Genomic DNA, 11952 nt, shown 5'->3' on the forward strand with positions numbered 1-11952 from the left:
ATTGGATTTAGCTCCAGAACATACTATGTTTAATATCATGTAGATTATTCTCCTCAGAATGATTCAATGGACATAATAGCAAGTTGCATTATATCGCCTTCATAGCTACATCTTCTACCAGCACCATCGCCATATTTATCAATGTGTAAAAAGCCACATCAAAGTAGTTTGTCTGCTCGGTACACACTGCTGCCGATGCTCTCTGCTGTGTGGTCATGTCCTGCCCAGATTACCTCACTGCATCACGTGACGGTCGGAAGAGCTCTTTGCTGCCACAGCTCATGTTGTAGTCCATTGCTTTATTTGCATCGGAGGCACTTGAGTGTGGTTCATCACTGCTGCACAACCAGGTTAGTCTTTTTCTCTTTATTTTTTCTCTCTTGAAATTGAACCATGTTTATTTATTTATTTTTCATCTAATGTTTTACAACGTTAGGAGTACAATAATACAGTAGGTTGCAAACCCCTTTTTGTGGGGTATGTGAAGCCATGCAGTCCTTTGTAGACGCAGACTATAGATGTATTACAAGATTGAAAACGTTTATATATATATATATATATATATATATATATATATATATATATATATAATGTATTTATCGCTAGACACGCAAGGTTAAAATAGATTTCGCTATCGACAACATCCTGCTGCCCAGTGTTTGTAAAATGTTGCCGTTAGGGGTGGGGTTTCAATGTTTTCAATGAAATCAAGGTAAAACTGGTTCAGTTTTCGTAATGTCTGTTATTTTTGTTCTGTGCTATACGGTTCGGTCAGTGACATTTTTAGTTTTTCATTTACTAATTGTGCAACGGAAGGAGTAAGCATGACCTGAATCGCGCTTGTGGTAGTAATCTGCTACATTGTTTCTCTCTCTCTCTTCCGCATTACTGATACCGGTGCTCTATGTCCTTTGCAGTGGTGCTGACAGGTGAGATTCGTCGGTAGACGACGAGGCTGCAAATTATATTACATTTGAAGAGGATCGGGCGATTGGTTAAAATATCTATTCTGTAAATTGATGTAAAAATACATATTTATTAGCGGCATTTAAAAGGGGGATTGGTGGTGCAATGGAAGTAAGGACACCTGCATTTCTCATCTGTTTGACAAAACTGAATTTGGAAGTATTGTTGTATTTAACTTTTAATGCAATAACAGTTGATAAATGCTTATTTAAAAAAAAAAAAAACGAAAACCCATGAGGTTAAGAATCTACTGCAAGTGTGAGCGTTAGAAACACTTAAAACAGTTTAAGCTGACAACGGCAGTGTACACGGATTGCTATTTCTGATGACCTACACACTATAACAAAAAACAGGAGAGATGCTAAATATCAGAGTGCTTTTTTTGTAAAAGTTGTTAATATGGGTATTGTAGGAGATATAGAAATAGAAACCTAAATTTTCTGACTTCCATAGATTTGACCTATACAATTTACATATAGGTTTGATTAAGTTGTCGGTGCCAAATAGTCTGCAGGATGAACAAAAAAAAACACCTTTTTGAAACCATATACAAAGAATCTATTCACAGAAGTATATTAGATAATAATAGGTTCTTGGATTTGAGAAGATTACAGGGGAGCAGCAGCCTCGATATCAATCTGGTCATGATTAAAATTCAAGCTTAGTTTGTAATTTACTGTAATTATATTCATAGCGAAGATGTCACATAGTCCAACAGCAGCTTTACATGATCTTCACCAGGATGGCCTCGCCTACAGTTTCACAATTATCATCCTTATCAGCTGCTCTGGTGATGTAGGCCTATAATGTTTTCTTTAAGTGCTGGATGTAAACACAAACAGTGTTTTATTTTAAGTTTTACAGAGACTTGTATTTCAAGAAATGATAAATATTAGCTTATTAACCTTGTGTTTTATTAATACACCCCTATTTAGTTTTGTGTTCATCTCAGAAACTGCAGATGTGATGTCATTTTATTTTTATTTTTTACCCCCTGGGGAATGTATACAGTAGTCTGTTGCGTATCTGACTGCAGTGGGACCAGAGTAAGGGCGGATATGTAAAAAGTCAGATAAATTAATCTTGTTTTAAATATCATTATGCACAGCTCTTACAATTACTATATTCACACAATTATTGTTTTGAGATTCAGCTTTTATTAGGGAGCTGAGAGCTCCCCTAAATCCCTTGTTTAGAAAGATACAGGGTATTAATGTTTTGAAGTTGATACGCCCCGTGACACTACCAGCAATGGTAGCACAAAGAGTACATACAACACAGTACGAAAACTTTGGTGGGACTCAATAATAAATGAACTCTGGCTACTCGCCCAGCTGTCGGCAGTTTTGACTTGGTTGCTCACTCTTTGGTACCTAACCCTGGTTCTGGTTCTCATTCACTCTCACTCACACTCTCTCACACACACACACACGCACACATCAACAAATTTCAGCTTCTTTAGCCTAGTTGGCTTTGGTTTTACAGTAGCCCTGAGGTGAATAAATGGAACCTTTTTTATGCCTGACGCCCCCGCTGGAACACACCTACCTGCTGATTAGAATCACACCCAGCAGGCCGGCTCTCCCAGGAGGGTCAGGTACTCCATTAATTAATCACAATAAATACACACCATTTACAATTTACATTTTACAAAACCGCAGAGCTCTATACACTTACTTTAGTGTCGGGTAATTTACACAGTAGCAAAATTCATAGGTTTACAAATTTCTTTATTTTTTAAATTGTAAACACAGCTCGCTTTCGCTTTCCTGTAGTCAGGTTGGGACATTCTTTCCCACGTGTTATTTAGAGGGTCAGAGTCTGGCGATACAGTGATCCCTGTTTTACATGCACAGCGAATGGAGGTTGTGGTGTTTTCAGTGGGTTTTGGTTTATAAATTATTGATTAGGTTAGTCTCAAGTATTTTGCAGAGGAAGGTCCATACCAAGCATGCATTAAAAAAAAAAAAAAAAAATTACAGTGAGGAGTAATTTCAAAGTGAGCCTGTTTCTTTAGTTACAGTGAGATGCATGACTAAGCAGTATAAACAGACTGGAAATATAACCATATTCATTTAGTTCAATGCATGGTTTTTTTTTCTGTAGGTTGTGTCTTTCCTTGAACATAATATGCTGGTATATTGCTTTTGAACACAGTGGGATTTCTTTTGTACATGCCTAATTGTACAGGTTTGTATTGAACAACCTGTTGCTAAGGAGATAACCTTGTGTTTGTCAAACAAACAGTAGCAAGGCAATGTTCTGGTGAATCAGGGAAAGTGGTAGTCCAGTGAAGCTAAACATAATGGTTCCCTCAGTGTTTCTATGGCAGGTTTACCTGGCAGTCATAATGCTGCATTATAAAACCTGCATTATGGCCAAATTTCAGGTTTGGAAGTGTGGGGATTGAAGGGACCGGTGTTTCTATGCATTAGTCCCCATCAACAATATGTTTAATGATATTACCTCTTTACAAATCAGCTATGGAATGGTGGAAAGATGTGGAACATTCTGTGTTTTTTTTTTTTTCTCCTTTCAATAAAAAAACCCATTAACTAAATTGTCTGTGGCTATTGTATATTATGTAATAAGCAGCTCTGTTCCCAGACAACACAACTGAGTTCTATTCTAACAGTGTTCTAACTAAATGGAATACCATGTATTGTGGTTGCTTTTCTTTATCCACCTTCTGAAAGTTCTGCCCAAGTCTTTTTGCAAGCTTCGTAATTTACAGTCTTTTTTTGTGGAAGTACACTGCAGAATCGTCCGCTGGCTGTGTTACCACAGAATACCCTTGTATACTGTATAAAGGAAAAGGCCTCTTGGGTCTTACGTTTAATGAAAGTTTGGGTGATCTCAGTTTAGTTCCTTGGAAACAGTGATTCATTCACAGGCATCTCAGAAAACAAACACAAAAGGTTTTAATTGGCACCCGATTCCACAGAGAGGGCTGTACTCATAAAGCATCAGCTTTAACAACATGCTAATTGCTTTTTTTTTGTGAAAACAGATTTTAGTTAGTCCCACCCACACCTGGTCTTTGAAAGAGGAATGGAATGTAATTTAAAACTTTTAAAATATGTATAAATAAATAAAATAAAAACTGCCTCTCCTAACAGCTCACATAATGATTGACCTTGAGAGTAAACCAGTCTTAATTCCCCTGGTTTTGAAATTCTGCATTTCTGTGGTTAACTGAAGCCAGTCAAACAAAGAAAATAAAATAAATATAAAACAAATGTAGAGAACAGGTAGTTGGATAAGAATTTTACTTACTTACAACTGAAATCAACCTTTGGGGACTTGCCCCTTTGTTCCAATTCCCCCTAAAACTGTGAACACTGGGCGTGTTGGTATATTTGCAATATTCAGTTTTATTTTTTGTTGTTTATTATGTCTAATGTTGCATTGCATTAGGATTAGTGCTACATGACACAATTATTTGATTATACAGTTAAGCTCTAGACAATTGAGTGTCGTTGGTGTTGATTGGTCTAATTTAGCATTCCAAGTGAAGAAACAGCTGCTTGGATTTGTGGTGGTTGCTGCTTTTCTTACTCTGTGGAGAATAGCAATCACATGAAGAGCTTAGCAGAATAATTGGTTTGTACATCTCTAATTAGGATCACTGTAAAAATTCACAGTTTAGGAGATGGTATAAAGCCTTGGAAGGAGGACATGCTTTAAAAATCAGTCCTGTAATTTAATTTTAAGTCTGAAGCTGAGCTGCGATTCTTCTGCACTTCAGTTTCATTTGTATGCTTATTCTGTTCTCTGCTTGTCCTTCAGACGGCCAGGTCAGCCTTTCAAGATGGAGGTGGATGTCAGTGGTGTTTCCAGGACTATCATGTCCATTCTGCCTGCCCCTACAGACGAGATTAATTCTCCACCAAAAGCAGAGCCTGAAAAGCCTCGCTGCTCCAGCACACCATGCTCGCCCATCAAGGGGACTGTGTCGGGTTATCAGATCCTCCACATGGACTCCAACTACCTTGTGGGCTTCACCACCGGGGAGGAGCTTCTCAAGCTAGCTCAGAAGTGGACAAGCACCGAGAAGGCAACTGGGGACACCATGCCAAACCCTCGCACAAAGCAGCTGGATTCGGGACTCCATCGAGCCACCCGGGTTTACAAAACGAAGAGCCGTTACTACCAGCCCTATGATATTCCAGCTGTCAATGGGAGAAGGAGGAGGAGGATGCCTAGCTCAGGTGACAACTGCATCAAGTCACTCCCCATGGAGCCCAGCAAAGTCCTTCATGGCTCTCTACCTCTCTGTCTTTTGAAGGGCAAGAGAGCCCATTCCAAATCCTTAGACTACCTCAACCTGGACAAAATGAATATCAAGGAGCCAGCAGACACGGAAGTCCTTCAGTACCAGCTTCAGCACCTCACCCTAAGAGGAGAGCGTGTGTTCACCAGAAACAAGACATGAGTGGAAGAAAGAAGGTTTCAGATAATTGCTTTGAGAGTTTCAAGAAGCCAAGGATATGGCTGATTGACCCGATTTGGCCAGCAATGCTGATCAGTGATGTAGAATGTGTAGCAGTTGGAACAGTATGATGACGGATCCTTGAAATGACCATCTGTTGGTAGAGTTAAGTTGACCTGTGCCCTTTAGGAGATCACACAGATCACTTTTACAGAGGAATTTGTTCAAGGACGAAAACTTTCTAAACATGTGTGATAAACACACAGATATAATCATGGATAGGAAAAATCAAATCCCTTATAATTAGCAATACCTATGTGCTTGATTATGTAACAACATGTGACTTTTGGAAATTGTAGCTTGGTAATGGGAATATAGCGATGCACCATTTGCACATATTTTTACTGTAGTTTTTTGTGTTCTGTGTCTGCATTGTTTATTGATTACACTATAGACCGCATAGTAAATGAAACAGTTTACTTGGTAATGAATTCCTGATCCCTTCTGAAAGGTACAATGGAAAATGTCATTGACTGGCCGTTCTTCTTCTTGGCAGCAAATGTAGGCAAATCAACTGTTAAGATTATTTAACCACTAAAATCTGTAGGTCTGTGTTGACTGGCTTTAGGGTAGAACAGCTTATTGTCAATACGATGCTGAGGCTAACATCTCAGTTAAGCATATCCCCTTAAATAGACATTTGTAACAGACCATGCAATAGATTCCCCTGCAAACGGTGGAGCTGGGCATTGCTTTGAAATATTTAATGTTCCATTTGGAAAATGCAGTCACTAATTCTGATTTGTTTTACCATATATGCTTATTTTTGGTGTCTAATAATGCACATTGTTTATGCTGTAAAAGAAAATGGGTATTCTACTTGCATTCGCCTTCATTATATTGTTAAAGTAAAAAAACTAAAATCTAGCCTCAAAATTAAATGTTTATTGAAGCCAAACCGTGAAGACAATGCAAAGCATTTTTACACAGAATAAAGAACACCAAATTCGACCAGTCAGAAGGTAGACCAAAAACATATTTCAGGATATGAAGCTTCCCGTTGATCTGTTGGTCATTGGTACACCTCTTTGGCCATTTTTTTGTGAGTGGTATGCCCCTCACTCCAGCATATATATGATTTCTAGGGCTGCAACAAAGGGTACATTTTGACCTTCGAAGGTTTGGAACACATTACCGAAGGAAGGTTTGAACCGTCAGTGGTACTAATTTGCATAATTTATTGGTGACGTCACCATAGCTACTAGTTTATATTTGATTGAAAATCCTATTATTTTACAGGTAATCCATATAAATGGAATAAAACATTAACATGTATTTTAAAAATACGTTAAATAGAACAATAATCATGTGTTTATAATTTAAATAAAAATACGCGTTGTAAGCTTGCATTGCAGCAGCACCAACCGCAGCTGACTTAGGCAAAGCAAAGCTTTATTTAACAGTCACCGTTCCAAGCAGGTTATTCGGTCACAGTCATATTTTACTACTACTACTACTAATAATAATAATAATAATAATAATAATAATAATAATAATAATATGAACTTACACTTGTCAGATGATACGAGTCGCTTGCACAGTTTGCATTCAGCTTTATTTTTTTGATTGTCTGGCCATTTAACAAAAAAAATCCCAAACAGCAGAGGGATTTCGAGACATTTCTTTCAATACAGTTTACGCTATACAACACTTTGCTGTTGAGATGGTGAATGAAGAAATTAAAGGTTTGCCTCTGGATAACACGAGCTGGAGGGTGGAGGTGTGGACGGTGCTCAGTTTTCAAAATTAAAATGATTAGTGTTAGTGTATATTTTGTATGTTTCAAACATATTCTACCATATCACTTCTCTTACACTGTCTTGTACACTAGGTATTTAGTACATATTTTACTGAAGCAATACAACCGCTATAGGTACCGCCCCAGTGCTTTGGATACTATACCCTGCTCCATAAACGGCAGCGGCGCCATATAGAGTTGTTACCGCATGTGTAACGATTTGGTACAGTGGTAGTGGATTTTAATCTATATGTAATATGCATTATACAAATCAAAAGATTGACATTTAATGTGTGATTTTATAGTATTAACACATTGTCAAACGGTTTCTGTTAACAGAAAAAAAAAAAAAAACACAGTGCGTGAATGCAACTTGACGAACCTTCGAAGGTTTAAAACTACCTTCGAATTCCTGGCTAGCGAACAAACCTTCTAACACAGCCCTAATGATTTCTATTTGTATTCTCCTAATTTTATTTAAAAATCCCTTTATCTATCCGTGGTGTCTATTGAAGTGACCTTAAGGGTTACTGAGGGAGTTATTTTGTTCTGTGTTCAATGTATGGAATAGCCTACACAGTGAGACATGTAGTATAATGTTACACTACTGCTGATGTGCACTATTTAAGTAACAAATATATTTATTGTTTCCTGTTGCATCTGCTAAACTACTTTAATGGTTTTGGCCACTAATCTGTTAGAACTGAGGGTTTATTTTATGTAGCTCTATTTGATCATCAAGGCCCAGTTCTTTCATTATGTGTTTTTCATGATGATGTGTGCTTTCAATTCCTTTCCATTCCAGTTTGTACCCAATTTAATATTGGAAAAACAAGCATTATTAATCTGTGTTGTTTTGTGTTCATGTTTAGCATTACCTAGAGGTGATTCTTTATTTGTATTTCAGTAATGCCCTCAAAAGTGCAGGTTGTAACAATTAAGAATTTATTTCTTTGGTCAGTGGATTTCTGTTTTGTACAGCAAGCATAATTAACTTTTAAGTATTTTTCAAAGTTGTTTCAGTACTTAATCTATAAATCTATCAGCATGTCATCTCTCTGGAAAGTCATCCACTTACACTGTAGTTCAACCAGTTTACAGCCACACAGGCATTTGATGGATTTCGATGCACCCACCTATTCTTTTCTAATATATTTTACTGAAGTATTGTGTAGAATAGTGTGTTAACCGGATTTCAGACCAATTTGGGTACAGTAATGGGGAAAATAGTAACCAGTTATTTTCAGCAGTCGTACACTGGGAAATAGAACTGTTTTAAAAAGATTTTGACACAACATTACTGGCAAGGACATGAAAGAATCTTAACTGCAGCTCGCATTGCCTTTTTTTCTCCAGAGATTTAACTGGTTCCTTTTTATGCCGTTATGTAAATGAATGAAATTTAGGGTTTGTTTTCTTTTTTTCTGTATCCTAAATTGCACTGATGATAATTCGCTGTAATTCAGATTAATGATGATGTGCATAGCAGAATAGCTTCATTTTTTTTTTTAACTGAGTGGGTGCTCTGCTGTATGAATGACTGTAAATGAATCTCATTTTGTGTTTTAAAAATAAAAAAAGCTATCCATATTTAAAAAAAAAAAACTAAAATTTGCATCCTTTTTTTTTTTTTTTTTTTTAAATGAAACAACCTCACTTTACAAAATCAGCAGATCCAGACATTTTTGCTGGAATATATCTTAAGCATGGTATATAATGGTATAAGCAGAAACAACTGTAGAGAATGATTGCAGACGCATAATATTAAAGGTAAGACATTATTCTTTGACTTTTTAATGAATGCTCCAGTTTAAACTGCTGTAGACCAGTATTGGCAGTACTGGGGTTTTTTTGGGTACAGAAAATATATACTAGTTCACAGACTGGTTGTCAAAACTCCAGTGGGTTCTACGTGGTCTCTATAAATTATGAAGGTCAAAAACATCTGCCAAACAGCTTGCCTAATAAATTATCTTTTTTTGCTGGAAAATTCTGATAATCTTTTGGTAATCTGCTGCTGTGGAGTATACAGGAAATCTGGTCCAGTAAAGATGTAGATCAATCCCTTTGGCTTCAAGAATCCTGTTTATTCTTAGCTAACGTGAGCTTAAAAGTAGGACGCAAGCGTCTGGCAATATGCTTTTGGGTCAACAGTAAAATTGTTGTGTGACCAAAATTGATAAGTGGCTCAATATGTTTTAATCCTTAATAGTAATCAATTCAATTTGCTGGATTGAAGCGGACCCTTTAAGTCCCTGACTTCCTGTAGACTGAACTGTTGTCTGCCCCTGGTGGATTCAACAAGCACAATGGTCCGCTGTCTTTGTCCTGCTCTATAGGCTCTGCTAGGAGAGGAAAGCATTTTAAGATCTTCCTGATTTAAAAATAAATAAATAAATAGATTGGACTCCTCTGTCGTAAAATGTCCCCTTTTTCACAGTGAAAAGGCAATGTGCTACATTGTTGCTATATTTTGAAGTAACATTTGTTTATCAGATATTGGTTTCCAAGTAAGTGTAAATGTTTCTGACCCTCACTACCTGACAAATATAAGCAATATTGTTTTCATAATCCATAAGAATTATAGTTAATCATTTTATATATTTAAGTATAAATGTATATATTATGCCATTTTACTTCTTTTTGATTCCAATGCAATATTGTAATGTATTATTAATTACTCTTGAGATTGATGGAGGGTAGTTTTCTAACACTAGTGAGCTGTAGCTTTCGTCTACTCATAATGGATGGGTAAAAAGAAACACACTACAGCTTCACTTAATAGAAAACCTGGCATGACTTTTGAGAGATCATTTTACAGTACTTTGGAATGTGAAGTCCATGGCAATGCTGTTTTTTATTCCATCACCTTTTTAAATAGGTGAAACGAACAGCCAAAGCCATTAACCTGTGTGTGTTCTCCAGCAGATCAGACTACATTGATCAGAGTTTAAAATCATTTGGATCAAGTTCTTTTCTGAATGCAAATGCAGCGTTGTTTATATTGTAATATAATGGCAGACTTGCTCCTGTGTTATTTTTCTGTAACTTCAAGGCCCGGCTAGTAATTATTAAGCTCTCTTGCTGACATTGTACACAATAGAACAGCTGTAGGCACAACAACATTATCATTTGCATTTTTTGTAACATTGTTCAAAGCATTACTGCAGAGATCACATTATGAGTTACTGTGCACCAATTAAAACAAGTAAAAGTGTATTACCTTTTGCTTTCCATAGCACACGCACCTGTACACTGTTTTTTACATAGCAGACACAAATCCAAATATGGAATGTAACGTAAATCAGCATTTTGCTAAAAAAGAAACAAAACTTGCCATTTCCTTTTTAAATGCTTTTGAGAGAAGAAGCAGAATACCAACATCCACAATGAATTGACCAAATAACAATGTACAATATAGAAGCAAAGAAGGATTGTGTCTGGCATGGTGGTAGAAATCAGGTTCTGTGAAACCAGCCAATAAAGTTAATTATAAACCCTGACATTTCTTGAAAATTAGTTTGTCATATATAATTTGTCTGCTACAGTACCCATAGTACATTTTGTTTTAATGTGGTTTTAGGAACATGTTTTTTGCAATCACATACAAGATCATTTCTGGTGCATTGTTTTCTGTTACTGTTTTTTTTTTTTGGCCTTGTTGATATTCTAAAAACTTAATATAAATTCATCACAAAATGCGCATTGCTCTAAAGAACGAGACTGCAATATAGAAATGTTTTTTATTGTAAACTAGTTCTCCAATCTGTCCAGAGATGTTTACTTGAAATGTAGTTTTAAGGATACCCAGTGCTTGTCTCTTTCAATTACATCTGAGCTTCTGTTGTCTGGAAGTGGTTCAGTGAGTAAAGCAGGTCTATGTACCTCCAGTTTAAACTTCACAGCTTTCACTTGTCATCAGATTTCTCTTATATAATCTGTCAGATTAAAAGCTTGTCTGTTTTAAGTGTTTTATGAGATGGCTCTCCCAGGCATTTGGTAACTACTTTCTATATTTAGCCAGGGAGACTTTGGGATGGAGCAGACAATGAAACTACGATTCAATCTGCACGATTCAATCCTTTTTTAATGGTAAGCTCTATCTGGTCATTATGACTGCATGGCGTGAGCAGATTTCTCACTCTCAAATTGTTTTTTTTCATGATGACTGTGCTAGTTATAGAAATAGTTGTATTATCACTGTATATCATAGTCACATTTTCTAAAATTACTTAAAATAGTCTGCTTTCCATCCTCCAAAATTGTCTTCCAAACCTGAGGTACAATAAAATGGAGCCTATGTAGACTAAGAAAAAGGAAGAGGAAAATGTTACTTATCTGTGTCTTTCTTCTGGCAGGAAGTCCCACAGGGATCTCTGTGTTGTTTCAATGCTTATTGGATTTTTAGGAATGTGTCTTGGAGGATTCAGGCGTAACTTTGGTTTTAAACACAGTCCTAAATTCAGGCTTATGCGATCACTATGGCCTGACTCACAATTGTTTTGACAGTCATAATTACATAGTTATGTTATTATTCATGAAACATCGCAAGGCTGAGCCATCTTCAAGATGGCTCCCAGGTTACGAATCCATTTATTTTAAGAACATTTCTGACGATTGAATACACACTATAATGTACACATAGAAATTACAATATTATCAATTACTTTATTAAAAATGACTTATGATCAACCAATCTTGCAACAATGGTGTTGTTATTCTGGGGATTACACCATGTTTTTATCTTTAGGAAGGA

At 36.4% G+C, this 11952-nt stretch overlaps 1 protein-coding gene across 1 annotated transcript; it reads left to right on the forward strand.

Annotated features, from left to right (window-relative positions):
- Window positions 1–208: 208 nt before the first annotated feature.
- LOC117424018 (macrophage immunometabolism regulator-like) lies at window positions 209–7939 on the forward strand. Its single transcript, XM_034040032.3, has 2 exons — window positions 209–350; window positions 4756–7939. The coding sequence occupies exon 2, from the start codon at window positions 4778–4780 to the stop codon at window positions 5399–5401; it is 624 nt and encodes a 207-aa protein (XP_033895923.1). The 5' UTR covers window positions 209–350; window positions 4756–4777; the 3' UTR covers window positions 5402–7939.
- Window positions 7940–11952: the final 4013 nt, after the last annotated feature.

This window comes from Acipenser ruthenus, chromosome 2 (genome assembly GCF_902713425.1).
Source record: "Acipenser ruthenus chromosome 2, fAciRut3.2 maternal haplotype, whole genome shotgun sequence".
NCBI classification, from domain to species: domain Eukaryota; kingdom Metazoa; phylum Chordata; class Actinopteri; order Acipenseriformes; family Acipenseridae; genus Acipenser; species Acipenser ruthenus.